The sequence below is a fragment of the Zootoca vivipara genome, chromosome 5 (assembly GCF_963506605.1).
Source record: "Zootoca vivipara chromosome 5, rZooViv1.1, whole genome shotgun sequence".
Taxonomy (NCBI): Eukaryota; Metazoa; Chordata; class Lepidosauria; order Squamata; family Lacertidae; genus Zootoca; species Zootoca vivipara.
Window position 1 is genome coordinate 12,652,320 of NC_083280.1, and position 20,301 is coordinate 12,672,620.

Below are 20,301 nucleotides of genomic sequence, written 5' to 3' on the forward strand. Positions count from 1 at the left end.
GCTTGCATTCTTGATAAGTGCTAATGACCCTTTTCTTGGTCATCTATCTCAGTGGGACTGTAAACACAACTTAAAGTGTAGGTTTATCTCTAGTCTAGCCACTTGTTTTCAAGAAAGCCTATGGGAACTTTTAAATAAACGAATAATAATAATAATAATAATAATAATAATAATAATAATAATGGAGCATCTTAGTAAGAATTCATTCCAACCACCGTCCCTCCTTTCTGCAACACCAGGAGGAATAATTAAAGCAACAACAAAGAGACCCCAGTCCAGAAAAGGAAACAGCAAAAGTCTCACAAGTGGCCCACTGACATGGATGCAAATGTGAAAACTATTTCCATCCACAGCATAATGTAAGTCTCAGTACTATTGAACTGACTGGACAGATTGTTTGACGTAGAGGGTACTGCAGAACTACTTCACCTGCAGCCATATTGGGGGTGGGTATCTGCGTATAATCCAAAATCACATGACACAGCAAGCTTCCTGAACCTAAGCAGGCAAGGGATTATACACCGAGCCTAAGAATAGGAGGTTGCCAAGGCACCCTGGCTGCCAGTATATGGCTGGGCCCAATTTAAGCTGCAAACCTATAAAGCCTGATGTATGGTGCCAATTCTGTGCTCCCGCTGCTGTGTCTGCACCATACCAACCTACTTGCTGACTTGTTCCTCCCCCTCTCCCTCCTAGTAAGCAATCGCAATCTGCCTGGGAAGAAGACACTAGTGTGACTCTGCACTGCCAGGTGCAGGGCCGTCTTACCCATAGGTGCTAGGGGTGCAAGGCACCCAGGCGCTAGGCTCTCAGGGCGCCAGGCCGAGAGTCTGGGGCTCGAGAGTTGAGTCTGGGGAAGAGCCCGCCCGTCGGTTGGAGCACTGCGCTGGGCTCTCCTGCTCTGCGCTGCGAGTTTGGGGGGCAACCAAGCCAGCAAGATGCTGAGGTGGCTGGCCAGCTCTGCCCTCCTGAATGCCTGGGACTGGGCAACCGGGGGGGGGGGCGCCCGTCGGATCTTTTCATCCTGGCACCGCATATGCTTAAGACAGTCCTGGCCATGTGAGCCACTTCTGTCTTGGGATCCCAGTACCTGAAGGAGCACCTCTTTCTAGATGATTCCACTAAGATCCCTAAAATAATCCATAGAGACCCATCTCTGCATGACCCTTCCAACGGCAACAAGAGAGGGGGTTGTGGAATGCAGTTCCCCTAAAGAGGCCCAGCTGATACCCTCTTAACATCCTTTGGGTGACAATTTAAGACCTTTGTTATCTCCAAATGTTGGATTAGTTTGATAGTAACTGCGCTCATGACAAAGGAAGGGTTTCTGTTCTTTTCGCCTGTTCATTTGCTAGATCATATTCCATACATTGCTAGATTTATTCCATAGTTTGTCTATACTGGATTTTTAAAATTACTTTTTATGGTAAGTCACCTAGAGACTAGGTGATTCATATTTTAATTAATTGATGATGACAACAACAACAACACCTTGAGTTCCGTGATGGAGACAATGTGGAATTGAAATATTATTTTAAAAATTATACTCATGGAGATGACTAAAATGGGATCAGGTCAGTTGAAAGTGAATATAGTTTAATGTGTTTAAAGAATGCAAATGTCCCTTGTATTCTTCTCCAGTTTGACTTTACAGTATGTGGCTTTGCTGGCTCACTCCAGCCAAAATGTGAGATGAGGGCCAGTTCTGTCAACTCCCTCCCTTCCTCCCTCCCTCCCTCCCTCCCTCCCTCCCTGTGTGTCTTTTGCTATGCCAGCTCCGAGCAAATATAGGTGAGGGGTCTATGGATCAGACCCCCATGGAGGACTGGGGGCCTTTGGATCAGTAGCATCATAGGGCACACAGCTGACCTCCAGTCAGTTGCATTGTTGCTGCTTGCTAGAAGGCAGTGGAGGATCAGTGAAATGACAGGGAGGTCAGCGCAGTGCAAGTGCACCAGCACAGTCATTCTGGCTTTCCTGCCAGTGCATTTGCACTCTGCCAACCTCTCTGCCTTGTCACTCCTTTTACCTGCTGGTAAGCATCAATGACACGACCAACTGGAGCATTGGCACCCCAGCAAAGCTGGAACAAATGCTAGCAAATCCCTAATCAAAGCTAGTATGTCAGAGAGCAGTCTATGCTAGAGCCTTTCTCCCAGCTAGCATTGTATGAACAGGGAGATTTTTGTATGGGAGTATTTGAGCATTCAGCCATTGCTTCTTCCATTTCTAGGCTTCGGTGGCGCTATCCAATAAAACTTCACATGACGTTGAGCTTTGTGACTGTGGATTCAAACTGTCATTGTACCCCAGACTTCATTCACTTCACAAACTGCTGCCAGGATTTATCAGTCAACCAACATGCCATTACCAATGTGTTGGTTTCAGTGATTTATAAATTGATTTGATATTCTCAGGCTGCCATTCATATTTTACCAAGTGCAGTTAATTGGAGTATTTTCTTCCGTATTTGTCATTAGGCTGAGCCAGCATTTTGAGGTGTTTACAGACTAATTTATTGATAAAATTAAACAGTATATTAAAATACAGCAAATTAAAAAGATCTCCACAGCATTCATCAGTGCAATGTACATTATATTCAGATCTTCATAATCCAGTTTAATCTCTAGAAAAGAAATACATTATTCAGGGGAAGAAAAAATATTAATTTTACAATCAAAACTGCTGTCATTTATTGTGTATATTTCAGTTCTCAGTGTCTTTCTGAATTAATATATTTAATTTTTTAAAAAATACATATTCTGAGAAAGGAATATATATATATATATATATATATATATATATATATATATATATATATAGTGTGATACCCAGACTCTAAACCCATATTTTAGGAGGTTATAAAATCAATCTTTCATTGCACACTTTCCACATCATGTGAAATTTATTGCTTTCCTAGTTTCACTATATCAAAACTATGGCTTCTGTGACACAAGCCACCTTTTTCAACTCTAGCATGGGTTGCTTATTAACTTGAGGGTGTAGTAGGGGATACGGGATACATTAGCATTGTTTTGGGAATGATTCTTCAGGGAAATGTGTGGCTTTAATTCAAACAACTCAGCAGACAGATGTTATCCTGTGAACTGGTGCAGCCTCACTTTGGTTCACACCATTTTGTACCAAGCCGAGATTTGTAACAAGACCCACCACGGAAAATGGTGGACCCACCATGGGATGAACATTTGAATTCATTTGGTGGCGCTGTGGTGTAAACCACTGAGCCTAGGGCTTGCCGATCGGAAGGTCAGCGGTTCGAATCCCCGCAGCGGGGTGAGCTCCCGTTGTTCGCTCCCTGCTCCTGCCAACCTAGCAGTTCGAAAGCACGTCAAAGTGCAAGTAGATAAATCAATCTTCCAGCAGGAAGGTAAACAGCATTTCAGTGTGCTGCTCTGGTTTCGCCAGAAGTGGCTCAGTCATGCTGGCCACATGACCTGGAAAAACTGTCTGCGGACAAACGTCAGCTCCTTCGGCCAGTAAAGCGAGATGAGCGCCGCAACCCCTGAGTCGTTCGCAACTGGACTTAACTGTCGGAGTCCTTTACCTTTACCTTTAAGGCAATTACTACGTGGCATTATTGCACAGACAGGCAGCAATGAAAAATTATTTAATCCTCTCTAGTCAAAAAACAGCCCTCCCCCTCCTATATTGCCACTTGGATACAAACCTGGTTTGTTTTTTTCCCGGATAGATTTGTTATCCTATATTATATTTTGGGGACATAGAATAATAGAATTGTAGAGCTGGAAGGGGTCACCTAGCCCAACCCACAGTAATGCAGGAAGCTTTCACCCAATGTAGGGCTCAAACCTATGGCCCTGGGATTAAGAGTCTCGTGCTCTACCGAGTGAGCTATCCAACAGGAGCCTGCAAGATTTGATGGCAAGACCCACTGAAGTCCCTTTGGGGCTCCCGTAACAGGGGAATGAGGATCGAGCCAGAAGAACAGAAGAAGAACCCCTGCTGGATCAAGCCAACGATGGCCCACCTAGTTCAGCTTCCTATTCTCACAGTGGCCAACCAGATGTCTATGGGAAGCCTGCAAGCAGGACCTGAGGACAACAGCTGGAGGTACAACACAGCCATCATGACCAGTAACCATTGGCAGCTTTATCCTTGTTATATATTAAGTTAACTGCAGTACTCCTTCTGGCCACCGTGGCTGCAGTTCTCACTCAGGTCCACAACATGCAAATGGAGGATTGGGAGTGCTGTTCACGGATTGGGTAGCTAGGGGAAGTTTGTTACTGTTGCAAGTTACTGAGTACTATATAAGCCAGTTGGCTAAGCTACTGTTCAGTCTGGGACTCAGAGCTAGAATAAAGAGCTGGTTGTTTTGAGAGCTGCGTCTTCATCCTTCTTACTCACTATTCAACAATCCTCTCTGAATTTATCTCAAGATCTTTTAAGACCATCTGAGTTGGTGGCCATTGCTACATTTTGTAGCACCGAATTCTATAGTTTGGCTATGCGCTGTGTGAATGAGTGCATTCTTTTCTCTGCCCTTTATCTCCCAACATTCACAGCTTCGTGTGGTTGTTGCCTCTAACCTGGTTACCAACACTGACTTGTTAGCACAAAATGAAGTGGACATGCGATTATCAATGGCAAAGCACTGCAAGAACTGGATTTCAGAATGCCTTCGTAAGTGGGACTTCTTGATACCTTGCAGTAGCACTCAGAAAGCAAACCAGCGCAGCATGCATTGTGCTGGATTCGCAGCTCTGTAAGTACATCCTGCACTGGCAGTACATACTACGTTGGACTATGCCAGGGGCACAATTTCAGGTGGCTGGAGAAGAAATGATTTCTATGTTCATGATGGAAGCAACCTTGCACATCAGATTCAAAGGCCTCCTCTAGAAAACCGAGGTTAAGCAGAGCATGCCTCTTAAGAGCATTTGCTGGGCCTGCTATCTTACCATCATATATGCAAATAGAAAACTCGGGTGACGAATTATGATGATGGCTATGTACCCAAAATGTGGCTATGCTGAAATAAGACGTGGGTATTAGCATGCTTGGGGGAACTTCAGGGGTTTCCAGAAGTGTAGAGCTGTTCAGCAGTGGAACTGACTCCCACAAGAGGTGGTGGACTCTTCTTCCTTGGAGGTTTTCAAACTGACGTTGGGTGGCTATCTGTCATGGATGCTTTAGATGAGATTCCTGCACTGCAGGTGGTTGGACTAGATGACCCATGGGGTCATCTACCAACTGTAAGATGCTATGATTCTATGAAAACCGCTAAGGAGACAATGTCCTGCAAAACATCTGTAGCAAGGGATGAACGTGCCCATTGGCCATGGAACGCTGGTTGGTTTTTGGGAGTGGGTGGCTGGGGTGGGGGGTCAGAATGGAGCATTATGAAGGGGGCATGGCTGGCTGGCTGGCTGGCATACTGAAGATGAACACTCCACACTGCAATGCTACTTATCCCTCCTAATAACCAGAGGTAGATACTAATGCCCTCTTCTCTCCACACACCTCAGCCCGGATCTGAATCTAAGTCCTGCACAGCCGCTTTTTCTGGAGAAAAAGAAGAAGACAGGGACAGGTTCTAAGCAAGTTTCTAAAAATGTGCATTTAACTGCAAGTGGACCTACATTTTTAGGCCCCTTCACAACCATCAATGAGGTCTGGGTAACCACTGTAATCTTCTTCAATGGGGTTTTTCTATGACAGATACATTACTACATCTCAGATTGTGAATAAAATGGCTAAACTAAATGACTAAATTCATAGCTTCTTTACTCGTGGAAGGAGGGATGCTCAACCTACTATGCACCGCATTTTCAAAGCAGCATTTTTTATATATATTAAAAGTAGTCCTAATTCTACCCGAGTCTAAATGGCTAAAACATCCAGGGTGCAACAAAAAGCTGCTGTTTTTTTAAAAAAAGAAAAAGGCAAGACCCAGAATGAACTCTAAGCTGAACAGTTCTCCCCACAGTACATTCCAAACAGGCAGATTTATTGTGTCTTTGGAATGCTATTACAAAAACCCCATTCTACTCCCTCCATTTAGTGCCTTGCATACCTAGAGTGACTATAATAAAGACATAGTAAAGACAGTCACCCCGGTGCATTATATAAAATGCACTTTAGAATCTCCTTCCAGAGAGAGACTTGTACAATACTCAGTACAATACTGCCGTCGTTTCACTTCTGCCTGTCACAGACATTGAAGGCATCAGATAACAGGCAGCATGCAGTCTTTAAAATGAAGAAGAGCAAAGTGAGATTTGAAGTCGGGACATCTAAACAATTTGAAAGTGTGAACGCTGCCTTCGTGAAATGTGCTTCATGGCCAAGTTCTCAAGCTGCACCATTTCCTGCTCTACCCCAGTGAAGACAGCAAAGGGGACTCACAGCCTTTTGCACAACATGGATGCAGGATCCAGGCTGCTTTCAAACCACCTTGTGTATTTGTCCCCTTTCACATAGTCAGCCACTGTGAATGAATGCAGTAAGCATCAATACAGGACAGTTTCCAGGCCAACTGATGTGATGCTGTGAGTTGACTCGCAACGCTTGGTTTCCGTACCTTCAACATTATGGCTTATATCCAATAGGTTGCTTACGGTAGTCAAAGGCACTCGCACGTCTGCAAGGCACCTCCTCTGGTTTGATAGCTTCCTGCTCAAACCTGTGCCATGTTTCATACTGTTTCAGAATCAGAGCCCCCACCCAACCCTGAGGAGTGGCTTTGGAAGGACACATGGGGCTGCAGAAGAGAGGAGGTTGGGAAATCCATTTTCTATGAGTGCGAAAGCTTTGGTCCTCCAAACGTTGCTGAACTACAACTCCTGTTAGCCCCAACAAGCATGGCCAAAGGCAGGGATGATGGGAACTGTAGTTCAGTCACGTCCAGAAGGCAAAAGTTTCCTTGCACTTGTTGTATTTTTACTTTGATAGGGTTCCAGCGAACCTCTACAAGTAGAGGCAATTCCTCACTTCAGGAGATTATTCTCCAGGTGAGTGATCAGGATAGCCGTGGGTGCAGAGCTATCACACTCATTCCTGCTACCCACCCTCACAAGTTTACTTAACGTGAATACAGAATGCTTGAAGAGGGCTTAAGGCACTAGGCAGTTTTGTGTGTGCTTTGTGATTGTATATACATCTGCTTAACACGCACATACTATAGATTTTACGGTTTTATCCCCTAAGACGTTAAAAACAATTTACAGCCCATCATGAACTTAGTACCCAAATCCCAGTTCCCCCGTATTCTTATTACTTGCCTGCCTTGATTGTATTTTATCTTCTTTATGGGGGCACTAAAATATGCACAAATAAAATCATGTTAGCTTATTCATTATCATTTCATTTTCATCCACCTTAAACACACAAATATATAAGCCATAAAGTTTTCTGGCTGTGGGATCATTCAACACTGTTTGTTATAGACTGGATACTGGCAAATGACTAGCAAAGAATGCCTCAGCAGTCTGGTGGTGCCTGTTGAATTATTACTTTTAAGAGAAAATTTAATTTATTGCTGGTCAATACCAAAATTAATCCTGATGACATTGCCTGTTATGATTTACTGGCACCTTACTTTATTGATGCTCCTCAAAGGCCCCAGAGGACATGTCCTATCAATGGATACAGTCTATAGCATACTTACTTAGGTGAAAGAACTCATTGAAATCAATGGGACTTTCTTCTGAACAAACGGGTTTGGGTTGTGGGTGAGCTGCTGGAGATGGGGGGATGTGTATAGATGCCAGCTGGTTTGCTGGCACTAACTGACGGCCCCAATTCCCTTGCAGGCTCTGACATTACATGAATAGATTAAACATAGGAGTCTGGCAAAAGAGCAGGAAAGAGGAAGCTGGTCACCTTCTCTAGTTTGTAATGGGAGGCTGAGAGAGATAGAGAGATATGACCTTCTGTAATAAATGTCTTTCATGAGAGAGAGCTTCACAGATTGGAAGAGGAGGAGACACCAGCCCCAAACCTCAATAACAGCTTTTACATTTGCCCCGGCAGCTAATCCAGTTATCAGCCACTCTCCTCTATTAAATATAGGTCACAACTTATTTGGAGCCATGTCCTGTTATCAATCTAGCCAAGGCCTCATATTGAGCTTACGGGCACTTGAAGGTAGCAATCAGTGTTGGAATGTAGCTCACGATGACCTTTTGCAAGTGCTTAAAAATGATCTTTGAGAGCTCACTTCACCCATCCACGCTTAAGAAAAGAGTACCACGGGTTTGTGGGTGCTTGTGATATTCTCTTTGGAGGCCACCTTCAAGTTTGGCTGCCTCCCACTCTGGTGGGTAAGGAGAATTCACCAGCCACCACAGGTCATCAGGCATCATAGATGGAGCTTTTCATATTGCCCTGGAGCAATATGAGATGGAGCTTTTCATATTGCCAGGCATTATGCTTCCACAATCTTATCTTCTCTTTGCCCCTTGATGGCCTTCAAAAGGAGTTGGGAATCTTTCACTCCCGATTTCTTGAATCCAATTTTGTGTGAATCCACACAAGGTGTGGCTAATCTTAATTATGATTCATTTGAAACAAGCCAGTCTGAAACTGAGTTTTACAAAGGTGGAGAGTCGAAACAAACCATGCTTGAAATTAACCACAATTTTGGACAGAGCACTAAACTGTGGTTAATTGAAACTGGAAGTCAATGCTTCAAATCTCCTCACAGCTGAACCAGAGGGAGGGGCAGGAAAGGAGGATAAGAGCTCTGGGGAGGCTAGGTTCATTCTCAGCACATAAACATTCAGCCACAGTAGACTGTGGTACAACCTGAAACTTGCATAGTGCCTCACAGGCACTCAGCTGAACGCCTGCTTCCTTCTTCCGCCTTCCACCTTAAGACTCCTCCCAACACAAACACAGATGGCTTTTCCATCTCTCTCTCTCTTCTCTCTCTCTCTCTCTCTCTTCCCCTCCCTCTTCTCCCCACTTATATACCATCTAGCCTGATGAAGAGTGCAGAACTCAGAAGTTTGCACACTATTTTATGACATTCTTTGTTGACCTAATAAAGGTATTGACCTAATATGGATTCTGATGGATCAAACTAGAAAATGTTGCTTAAAAATAGATCAAATACTTAAGGAACGTAGTTAGGGAATAATCATGAGCTTATGAAATTTCCAAATAATAAATGCTAGAGCCATGGACAGCATTTGAAAAGGGTGTATGTGTGTCAACAAACCTAACAGGGATACAAGAGGAGCATATTTAAGTTCTCACTGAGAATCACATATTAGACAAGACCTCACATCAGGGCCAGCCCACTCACAAGGCAATGTGAGGTGACCGCCTCAGATGGCAGGATCCAAAGGGGCAGCAAATCCTGACGTCACTCTTTATTCAGGGCTGGCTCACCCATGAAGCAAGGTGAGCTCACAGTGAAAGTCTCAGGTCCCTGAGTAAATTGATCTACATCTATATGAGCAAATAATGTCTACAAATATTGCAGCCCACCTTCAAGCTGCTGAATGGTGAACTCTTAGTGCAGTATGGCCATACTTGTAATACAATGAAACTCAAAGCCATTGGTTTCTGAATATGTACTGGTTCTTGACAGGAAAGCAGAAATCTCTCCCTGTTAGGAAACTGAATTCAGGATACCCATGGCACTCACTGTGGATTTGCCATTTTCAGTTGCATTCCCCCTGATAGTCCGACTCTGCTGGTGCCAGTTTTGATTCCACTGGGAATATCTTGCCTAACACTTGACTCATATTGAGAGGCCAGCCAACAATTCAGGGGGTGAATTTCTGCTATATACAACAGCAGTACTTTGCATCCCCAGTTGTATGTGATACGACAGTAGCCATAGGTGTGTTCAGGTGTTTGCCTGAGCATGAGTATGAAACTCTGCCAGGGGTGGGGCTGTGGCATGCGTGCAAACTCCACCTTCAATGCCCTTGCACAGAGCATGCCTGATCTGCAAAGGGAAGGTCTGCATGGGATTCCTACTTGTGTTCACTCAAACCTAGATAGAATTCTCAGTCCAGTTGGTTATTGTGCATTTTCAGGGCCTCCAATCACGTGGTGAGCGGTACTCATACTCAAGCAAGAATTTCCCTGTGGCAGGACAGGAAATGACAGTGACTAGGTTGGGGGTGGGTACACACAATTATGTTGGGCTTGGGCTTGCATGCACATCTCTTGAACTTGGCAGTTCAAGCAAACACCGGGATATACCTCACAATGCCGTATGTATGTTGCCATCTTGGTTGTAGCCAGAGATTAAGAATGAGAAATGTAACCACATCCAATATTGCCAGCGTTATGTCTCCTGGGCAGCACAGCCATGGTGCATAAGCATGAAGATAAGACAGTGACAGCTATAGTCCATAAACATCTCTTTCTTATCGGAGAACAATACTAGCAACACTGTTTTATGACTCTGACTAACCTTGTCATCCACAGGAGACACGATTGACTCACTAGCCACCTCAAGGTGAGGAAAGCTTAATTCTTAATGCTAAATGTCTATAAAACGTAAGCAGCTTGAGAATGGTCTGAGAATACAAAGAAGGGATTGTTCAGTATTGCTGGTGTAATTCGACAGCCAGACCTGGCTTGCTGCTAGTTAAGGGTAAAGTGTGTTTATAAATAAGGGGTTAATCAGTGAAACCTGAAGATATTTATGATGGAAGTTTTACAATATGCATACAGGTGCCTGTAATCAGCATAGTGGCCCTTGCAAAGTGCCCTCATCACTCTGTAAGGTTTCATGACCAAGATCTACTAATTCTGTGTCAACTTGCTCTGCTGTTGACTCTTTTCATTGAACAGCAGTCCCTAATGCTACTTGGCAAACCACTGTTGAAACAGATAATTTCACCAGAAGTTTGTGATACAGAATGGAGGGCGGGCCGCAGTTCAACTGAGAAAGTGAAAGACTATGGATGCATGTAAATTCAGCCCACTAAAGACATGCACTGGTTGTCAGCTTCATCTCTCCTGCACCAGCCCACTCATTGCCTTCACAGAAATCAATGCTATTATTATTATTATTATTATTATTATTATTATTATTATTATTATTATTATTATTATACCGCCCTATACCCGGGAGTATAGGCAAGGGCTTTAATACAAGGCTGTATGTGTGTGTATCCACACACACGGGATATCTTGTAGAAACAAGATTTGCTTTGTATCTTTAGTATTTGGAAGCTGCCCAATATGTTTCAGATCCGTTCTGTTTCACCCCGATTCAATTTGTTATTTGAGTCCAAATCTGATCTTCTAAATCCGAAGATCTATTCCCCCCCATTTATGATGAAATTGAGTCTTAATCTCCACCCCCATCTTTTCAATAAAGCAGATGAAATTTTCAGAGATATTCCACCTTATATCTAAGCACCCACCTAGTGAGTACATGGACTTCCATGAAGGTGAACGAGAGGGCTTCTGCAAGGAGTACACAGCCCTTTGTCCTCTCCTGACAGTCACAGCAAGCTAGTCCTTTGCTTTGCAGCCTACTGGCTTTCGTGGGCTCATTTACAAGGCTGATTTTGTGTGTACCAACACATTCCAAAGAGTTAGCTTTCCTCCATATATCATTCGGAAATTGAAGTACATGATAAATTGTCAACAGTGCAAAAGGCTGCTTCAGATTTATCTAACTGTACAAAATGGTGCCGTGAAACGGACTCTTTTAAAGAGTCAAAAAACAAAAGAAAGGAAAGGTTTCAACCACATACAATTTCTGGTCCAGCTCAGAGTTTTCCTTTGCAAAATGTAAACAAAGCTCTTCCTCTGTGTGTGTGTGTGTGTGTGTGTGTGTGTGTGTGTGTACATGTGAAAAAGACAGAATCTTCATTTGCTTCCCAGTAAGGCAGCCTGAAAGACATCAAGTCCTGCTTTGAAAGAAACCTGAGCTGAATTGAGGCTGCTGAGCACTTTCGACAATGCTGCTTGAAGAGTCTCATTTGACTGATGTAGCTTGCAGTGTTCCACTGCCTCTAGCAGTACTGAAAATTGGTGTGTCCTTTCATCCAGCCTGTAAAGGATGTTTCTGAAAAAGAACAATAAGAAACAGTAAATGCTTGACTCAAACAGATGAAAACAGGTATCTGAAATCATCTGAAATCATCGATGATGCCCCCAGGTGGCAGCCACGTTTTACAAATGATACACATTACCTACTGTAACATTAACCCGCGGCAAGCTCAGAAGTCGACTGTGTATATTTTATCTGCCTTCCCAGAAGTGTGCCCCTTCATCGCTCCAGGAGCGTACATCTACAAATCTTATCAAAGGAAACATCGTCAATCAGGATGAAATATATATCACAGCCCCAGCCCCACGACATCCCACTAACATTTTCTCATTGAGAAGAATAACAGCCTGATCCCCATACTCAATAGTTCTTTCATCTCACCGGGGTGTTCCCCATCCCCAAGGAACTAATGTAAATCTTACACGGCTGTAAGTACAGCCATGCAACACCTCCCCAAAGATTTTCCCAAATATTATTGCCACGTCAAAAAGTAATACTGCGTGTTTGGGACAGTGAACCACAAAATTGGATACATAATTTTCACAAAGGGAGGATTTTCTGAAATGTTAGTTTATGTGATAGTTTGGTTCGTGGATAATGCACATACAGAGCAGGGTTGTTTCTGAATGGAGTTCCCCATTCCAAATCAAATGGACGACTGACTTGTAATAAAGTGTTTTGATAGAGAAAACTCAGAATAACTGCAAGACCAGAAATAGCGCTTTAGCTTCTTCAGCCACAGTGCGTGATAAAGTATTCAAAGAATTTCTGTTCTCAGAAGAGTGTAAGAAAAACCCTGTTGGGTCCGCAGAGCCAGAGGCTCATCTAGTTCAGCATTCTTGTCTCGCTTTGGCCAACCAGATGCCTATGGGAAGCTCACAAGTTGGAACAAAGAGCAACAGGGTTCTCTGCACTTGAGCTCTCCAGCAGCTGGAGAATGGAGATAGAACATAGGCATCCTTTTCCACTATTAATTTGTCTAAGCATCTTTAAAGCCATCCAAGTTGGTGGCCATCGCTACGTCTTGCAAGAGTGACTTCCACAATTTAGCTATGCACTGTGTGTGAAGAAACAGGGGAGCGGGTGGCATACCTGCCAAGTGTGGTGTAGTGGTTAAGAGCGGTAGACTCATAATCTGGGGAACTGGGTCTCCGCTCCTCCACATGCAGCTGCTGGGTGACAGAGTGTTTGTTGTGGGGGAGGAAGGGAAAGGAGATTGTTAGCCGCTTTGAGACTCCTTCGGGTAGTGATAAAGCAGGATATCAAATCCAAACTCTTCTTCTCTTCTTCTCCGGGATCGGCAGCCGCGCAACACCGGAAGTTGCGTACAGTCATACCTCGGTTTAAGTACGCCTCGGTTTGAGTATTTTAAGTTTAAGTACTCCGCGGACCCGTCTGGAATGGATTAATCCACTTTCCATTACTTTCAATGGGGAAGTTCGCTTCAGGTTAATTACGCTTCAGGTTAAGTACGGACTTCCGGAACCAATTACACTCATACCTCGGGTTAAGTACGCTTCAGGTTGAGTACTCTGTGGACCCGTCTGGAACAGATTAATCCACTTTCCATTACTTTCAATGGGAAAGGTCGCTTCAGGCTAAGTACGCTTCAGGTTAAGTACAGAATTCTGGAACCAATTGTGTTTGTAAACCGAGGTACCACTGTAGACACAACTTCCAGTGTTGCTTTGACAATCTATGGGCACCAGAAAATGGCCGGCGCCGGAAGTCGCGTCTACGCATGTCTACGCGTAGATGCAACTTCCAGTGTTGGCACCGGCCATTTTTGGTGCCCATAGATGGGCAAAGTGACACCGGAAGTTGCGTCTACGCACTTCTGGACATGTGTAGACGCGACTTCCAGTGCTGGCGCCGACCATTTTCTGGTGCCCATAGATGGGCAGAGCAGCACCAGAAAAATGGCCGCTGACAGGAACCAAAAAAAGGGAAATTAATAGGAGAAGAGCTGGAACAGGAGACCTCCGGGAAACGGTAAGGAAAAATGGGGGTTCCCCAGGAAATACGGGGTACGTGGCAGCTATGGCGGGTGGCACTGTGGTCTAAACCACTGAGCATCTTGGGCTAGCTCATCGGAAGGTTGGCGGTTCAAATCTGTGCAACGGGGTGAGCTCCTGTTGCTCTGTCCCAGCTTCTGCCAACCTTGCAGTCCGAAAGCACGCCAGTGCGAGGAGATAAATAGGTACCGCTGCACCAGGAAGGTAAACAACGTTTTAGTGCGCTTTGGTTTCCGTCACGGTTGCGCCAGAAGAGGTTTAATCATGCTGTGCCACATGACCATGTGAAGAAATACTTTCTTTTGTCTGTCCTGAATCTACAACATTCAACTTCATTTGGTGTCCCTGAGTTCTAGTATTATGAGAGAGGACCCGAACCATGGATTCATGTGGCAAGAAAGGAGATTCCAAAGAAAGATCTGGAAGAACTTTCTGACAGTAAGAGTTGTTCAGTGGTGGAACAGACTCCCTCGGGAGGCGGTGGACTCTCCTTCCTGGGAGGTTTTTAAGCAGAGGTTGGATGGTCATCTGTCATGGATATCTCATTGAGATTCCTGCATTGCTGGGGTTAGGAATAAATATCCCCCTTTTTAAAGATTTTAAAAAAGAAAATTAGTAATTATTTATGTAAGCAACAACAGCGGCAAGAATTATATTACCACAAGCTTGGAAGACAGAAGAAATGCCAACGAAAGAACAATGGCAAGGGAAACTTATGGAATACGCAGAACTGGCAAAATTAACAGATAAATTACATGAAAAGGATAACAAAGACTTTAAGAGAGAATGGGAACCACTTACAACATATATGAAGAAACAACATAAAGAATTGGACTCACTGGCAGGGTTTGAATAAACAAACACAATTGAATATAACAAAAAGTAAGATTATATATATGGGGAAAATTTTAAGAAACAACACGCAGGGTGAGCAAATGGGAATATGAGGGAAGTCCAGGGGAGGAGGGGGGGGGAATATGTAAAATGGTTAGAGAAATATTGTTAGAGAAGGTATACATGGAAAAACCAATAAAAAATATTTTCTTTAAAAAGGGAATAGATACCCTTTGGGTTCCCTTCCAACTCTACAATTCTATGATTCTAATGTTTTTTGGCTTTTGGTGTTTTATTTGTGTTTGTTTTAATTTTTGTGAGGCTTCTTGAGTTCCAGTTCTGGGGGAAAGGCAGGGTACAAACAAACAAAGGTGTGGAGAAGCAGCTGCCTTGTGACTCAGATTCTTTGTGTGCATGAAAGGGGGTGGGGCATGGAGCATTCAGCCATGTGTCCCCAGATGCCGTTGGACTATTACTCCAGTCATTCCCAGGCAGCTCAGCCAACGGCCAGAGATGATGGGAACTGTAGTCCAACAGCAACTTGAATCACAGAAGCCGAAGCAGGAAAAGCCACAAGACCTTTTCCCCTGGAAAGCAAGAGAACTTATAGCTAGATGTCAGGTGTGTAGACCTGCCAGTCCCTGTCAGTGATGCAAACCACTTCAAGGCATTCTGCAGGAAGTCCCAGGTGCCCTAACTGAAGGCAGCCTGGATTATAGAGATAGAAAAGCAAGGTAAGCTGAAGAACACTGCTTGAGAGGGTGAGAAAGCAGCAAGGAGATGGAGAACAGGAAAGGGCTCCCAGTTGAATGGCTCCACTGTTATTCTTCAAAGCAAAGCTATTATATGTCTCTTGTTGTAAGCACAGCAAAGGCATTTCTTTTGGGGAGGGACCAACCCCCCCAAAAAAACCCCTACTCAGTTGGTTTCCACTAGGCTTTGGTGGGTCTGTTAGAGCAGGTAATAAATGTTATCTTAAAGCAGGTGTAATCATTATCCCAATTAGAGCAGTATGTAAATATCATAAATCTCTACCCGGGGAGCACCTTTGATTGTAAACTATATTGTGTGATATTGGAAAATAATGGCCTGGGGGGGGAGAGGTTGGTGAGTGATTGCAGGCAGGAGTTTATCATCAAACACACATACAAAGGAATTCATAAAATGAACGGACAGAGGAGGGGAAAAAATAACAAAAGAAAGCAGCTCAGCCAAGACACTCCATTAGTAACTTAATTACATGACAGGCCCAGTGGCAACTCCAAATTAGTAATAAAACTGCCAGCGATAGTCACCCAGAAGACTACCAGAGAGTATTTTCTGCAGATCACTATCGGAGATGTCTAATTACTATTCGAAGAGAGGGATTGGCTAAAAAAAAAAAAGTGACAGGTTAAATGGCAACTTAGAAAGTGCACTTTGAAATGCTTCCTTTAGAGTCTCCTTTGTGTAAAGGCCATAACTTACCCCACAAAGACACTAAAACCAGCATAACGGAAACCTTTTAAATTCTTCGCTGCCTCTAAACCGTGGTTGGGTGTGAATACATCATTGCAGCTAGGCGCTGGAAAACATATAGGACAGCGATGGAAAGTCTGACCAATGCTCTCCCTTCCTCAGAATTCTTTCAGCAAGATTAGGCAACCAGGTACCAGGGTCAATCTTTTGCTTTATGAGCAGCTGAAATGCCAGCGTGTGTCAACGAATACTGACACAGTAAGAGCTGTTCAACAGTGGAATGGTCTCCTTCGGAAGGTTGTGGACTCTCCTTCCTTGGGGGCTTTGAAGCAGAGACTGGATGGCCATCTGTCATGGATGCTTTAGTTTAGTTTCCTGCATTGCAGGGGGTTGGACTAGAGGACCCTCGGGGTCCCTTCCAACTCTATGATTCTATTATTTAAGCAACAAAAAGCTCCAAAACGTCCAGCAGGGGATTGCCTGCCTCCCGCAACTCTTTGAAGTCTTTGCAATAATTAATTACTGTTGTGACGGGAACAGCATGGCGACAACTCAGCAGTAATGTTGCCATCGTGCTGTTTCCGACATCACAGTGTTATGTTGGTACAGCAGGGGTAGTTTCTACACACATCCCTCTGTCCTCTGGTGTCATGGGCTGGCTGGATGCAGAAGACTGGTGGGAGGCACCAACTGGGGAACCCCCAAGGGAAGAAGGCTCAGAGCCAGGGGCATTGGTGGTGGGACAACGATGAGTGGTCAGAAGGAGAAGAGGGAACAGACTGGGGGGAGGAGGAGCAGCAGCAGGAGAAGTCGTAAGTTGATTAATGAGCACAAAGAGGCTGGAGCAGAGAAGCAGACCAGAATCAGAGGCAGGAGAGGATGGGACCAGGAGACAGAGATGAGGTTGGTTCATAGCTGCCAAGTACCCCGTTTTCCCCAGGAAACCCCGTTTTTACTTACCTTCTCCCGGTGGCCCCCCGTATCACTTCGTCTCCCGTTTTTCTCTATTATTTTCTCTTGCCGGCTGCCATTTTTTTCCTTTCTGATTTGCCCTTCTATGGGCACCAAAAATGGCCGCCGCCGGCTTCAAAAGTCGCATCTACGCATGTCCGGAAGTGCATAGACGCGACTTCCGGTGTCAGCGGTGGCCATTTTGGTGCCCATAGAAGGGCAAAGCGACACCGGAAGTTACGTCGACGCAACGTCCGGTGTCACACGGCTGCCGGTCCCAGATTCTGCAGTCCGGGACTTGGAAGGTAAGGGTTGGTTGCTGGAGTCCAGGGAGTCTTCCCCTCCTGTCTCCCAGAACCAGAGAAAAATGAGGAGGGGAGAGCAATGGGACACTAGACAAAGGAGCCTTAGATGGCTTGGGAAGGGCCCAGGGAGAAGGAGTCTTAGAGAGAGGTGGAAGGCCAGGACCTTCCATCCACACAACCACCTCATTGGGGCAAGACCTACTGGGAAGAGTTGATGTGATCACTAGAGACAGTAGGGAGTCTGGCTTGAGAGTGCGTTAGGCCTGCAAGGAGTCCCAGGAGCCAAATAAAGATGCTCAGAGGGCCACATTTGGCCCTGAGACGTGAGTTTCCCCACCCCTTTGTTTAGAGTTGTTCAAATTTGGGGTTTTCATAGAAAGCCCCTGTTTGGTGGGACAGAGGTTTGTGCAGATGCTTTCTGCAAACATCCATTTCTTATCTGATTCACAATGTTATGTGACTTCACAATGTTGTGCATCGGGTAGCAATCAGAAAAGATGACAGGATGACATCATTGTGGCTTACTGCAAACGAAGGCGGTGGAAAGCAAGGGCAATGGAAATAAATGGGCAAAACGCTTGACAAGGAATGTGAACAAATCGACGGAAAGCAGGGCATGTTTCTCAGCGCTGCCAAAAATTGGCTCTGCTTTAGTTTACAGCTACAATCCTGCCTGCATTATTGCAAGTGCCCAGAAGAAAGAGCACAGTACCAAGAATTCCAAAAAGGGCAAAGCTAAAAGGCAGAAGAAAGATTTAAGAAACTGAGGGGCATAGGACATGAATTTAGAGCATGGGAATATATCAAGCTGCCGTCTAATGAATCAGATCATTAGTCCACCTAGTTCAGCACCATCTGCTCCAAATAGCCATGGTTCTTCAAGGTCTCGGACAGAGGTCATTCACTGACCTGCATTCTTAAGTTCCTTTTAACTGCAGATGCCAGGAACTGAACATGGCTCTCTCTGCATGCATATAATCGGCTTTGCCAGTGATCTGCAGGCCCTTTCTGTTCTTCTGAGTGGCTAATTGGAGCCGGCCACTGGAGCTCCACATAATGGCCCTTCTAGTCCAGCAATCCTGCTTTTACAGTGGCAGACCAGATGCCTGTGAGAAGTCCAAGATGGACGTGGAGAACAACAGCACTCTGCCCACCTGCAGTTCCCAGAAAGTGGCAATGCTGAGTTGTCCACTAGATGGGAGTAGTAGGAAACTCTGGGGGAAATACTCCTAGCAACCCCCAAGGAAAAAGGCAGAAATACAACAACAACAACAACAACAACAACAACAACAACAACAACAACAACAACAACGTACTTGCCATTTTCACTGTGTCTTAGCAGAAAATAATAGAAGAATTTGAGACACCAGAAAGCCACAGTCCTCTTTCTGTTGACCACAGTAGTTTGATGGCCATAATTCTTTGATATTTACGTGATTAAAATGACATCAGTCCAATCCCTTTGCCTAATCACTTCAAAATACCTCCCTTCAAACGTAACCATTTTGATCGCATAATACACAGAGTCACTGCAACCCGCACAAAGGGATTCTTAAAAGGAAAGTGCAATGCATTATTGATGACACTAATGAAATTACTACACACATCACTCATCCTTAATGGGTCCATTTCAATGACACATCATACCAACCCGAAAAGTACAGCGCCAAACTGGGAAAAGTAATTAATAACGCCAGGCAGCAATTCTGAAGGAGATAAAAACCTCTTCATGGAGCTGACAAATCAGCCTTAATAAACTAAGGCAAAGGTACATACAAAAGGAATGTTATTAAAAGATGGGGGGGGGGGAACCTTCCACTGTCTTTATGAGCCATTTCTGTGACTGAAAAATGTGCTCGTTTGGTGATAGAAATAATGGCCTTCTATTCAAACATTGTTTCTCATTAGCTGAAATGGGCATGGAATAAGACCCATACCAGCTAGAAAGTAACTTGTATTATGCCACGTCTTAAATAAATCAAATGAGATAATGCCAAGCCTTTGCAAATGGCTTAAACTGTAATATTCCATAATGCAAGAACTCTTTTTTTTTTTGATAATGAGGTTGAACTATTTCAGGGGTTAAGCTGAGGCAGCAGTGGGGGCAGTCTGGAGTTTACATGCTCCTCCGGAATGGAAAAGGACCAGAAGGGAAACAGGTGCTGGATTCAACAATGGGTGCAAAAGGAAGTGGGTGTTGCGTTCACACTTTAGGGAATGGGCCAGACAGCTAATTCCGCCCCTATCTGCTTCTGCTGGAACTCACGAAAAGGCAAGCAAATGGAGTGCCCGATTGCTTCACATTCCCCAGCTGAACAGCATTCAAAAGAGCGAAGCCTTCCTGCACCCTTGACTCTGCTGGTATTGAGGGGTGGGTTAGACATGTTTGGTGCCCTGCCCACAGTTTCTGCACACAGGTGTTGAATTAATTATTGGGGATCATTAAACGGCATCACTTTATTAAAATACAAATTTAATTCGTTCCACGGGTCTTTTCTTATAACGAAAAATTCGTCTAGTGAATCCCATAGGAATGCATTGAATTTTTTTTTATTTTCTTTGCCCATAGGAATGCATTAATTGAATTCCAATGCATTCCTATGGGAAACCGCGATTCGCTAGACAAATTTTTCGTAAAACGGATTCGTCTAGCGAGGCAACCTCCACTCGAAAAATCCTTTCGTTAAGCGGAAATTTTGTTAAGCAGGGCATTCGTTAAGTGAGG

At 44.4% G+C, this 20,301-nt stretch overlaps 1 protein-coding gene across 4 annotated transcripts in view; it reads right to left on the reverse strand.

Moving 5' to 3' along the window:
- Positions 1-2,777: 2,777 nt before the first annotated feature.
- Positions 2,778-20,301, reverse strand: part of NAALADL2 (N-acetylated alpha-linked acidic dipeptidase like 2) — a 798,353-nt gene continuing 780,829 nt past the window's right edge. For 3 of the 4 annotated variants that reach the window (XM_035134128.2, XM_035134127.2, XM_035134132.2), the window contains one exon: positions 2,778-12,028. In XM_035134128.2, coding sequence (XP_034990019.2) covers positions 11,830-12,028 — 199 coding nt within the window. In that variant the 3' untranslated portion in view covers positions 2,778-11,829. The remainder of the gene's footprint in view (positions 12,029-20,301) is intronic. The other variant, XM_035134124.2, reaches the window with a different exon arrangement.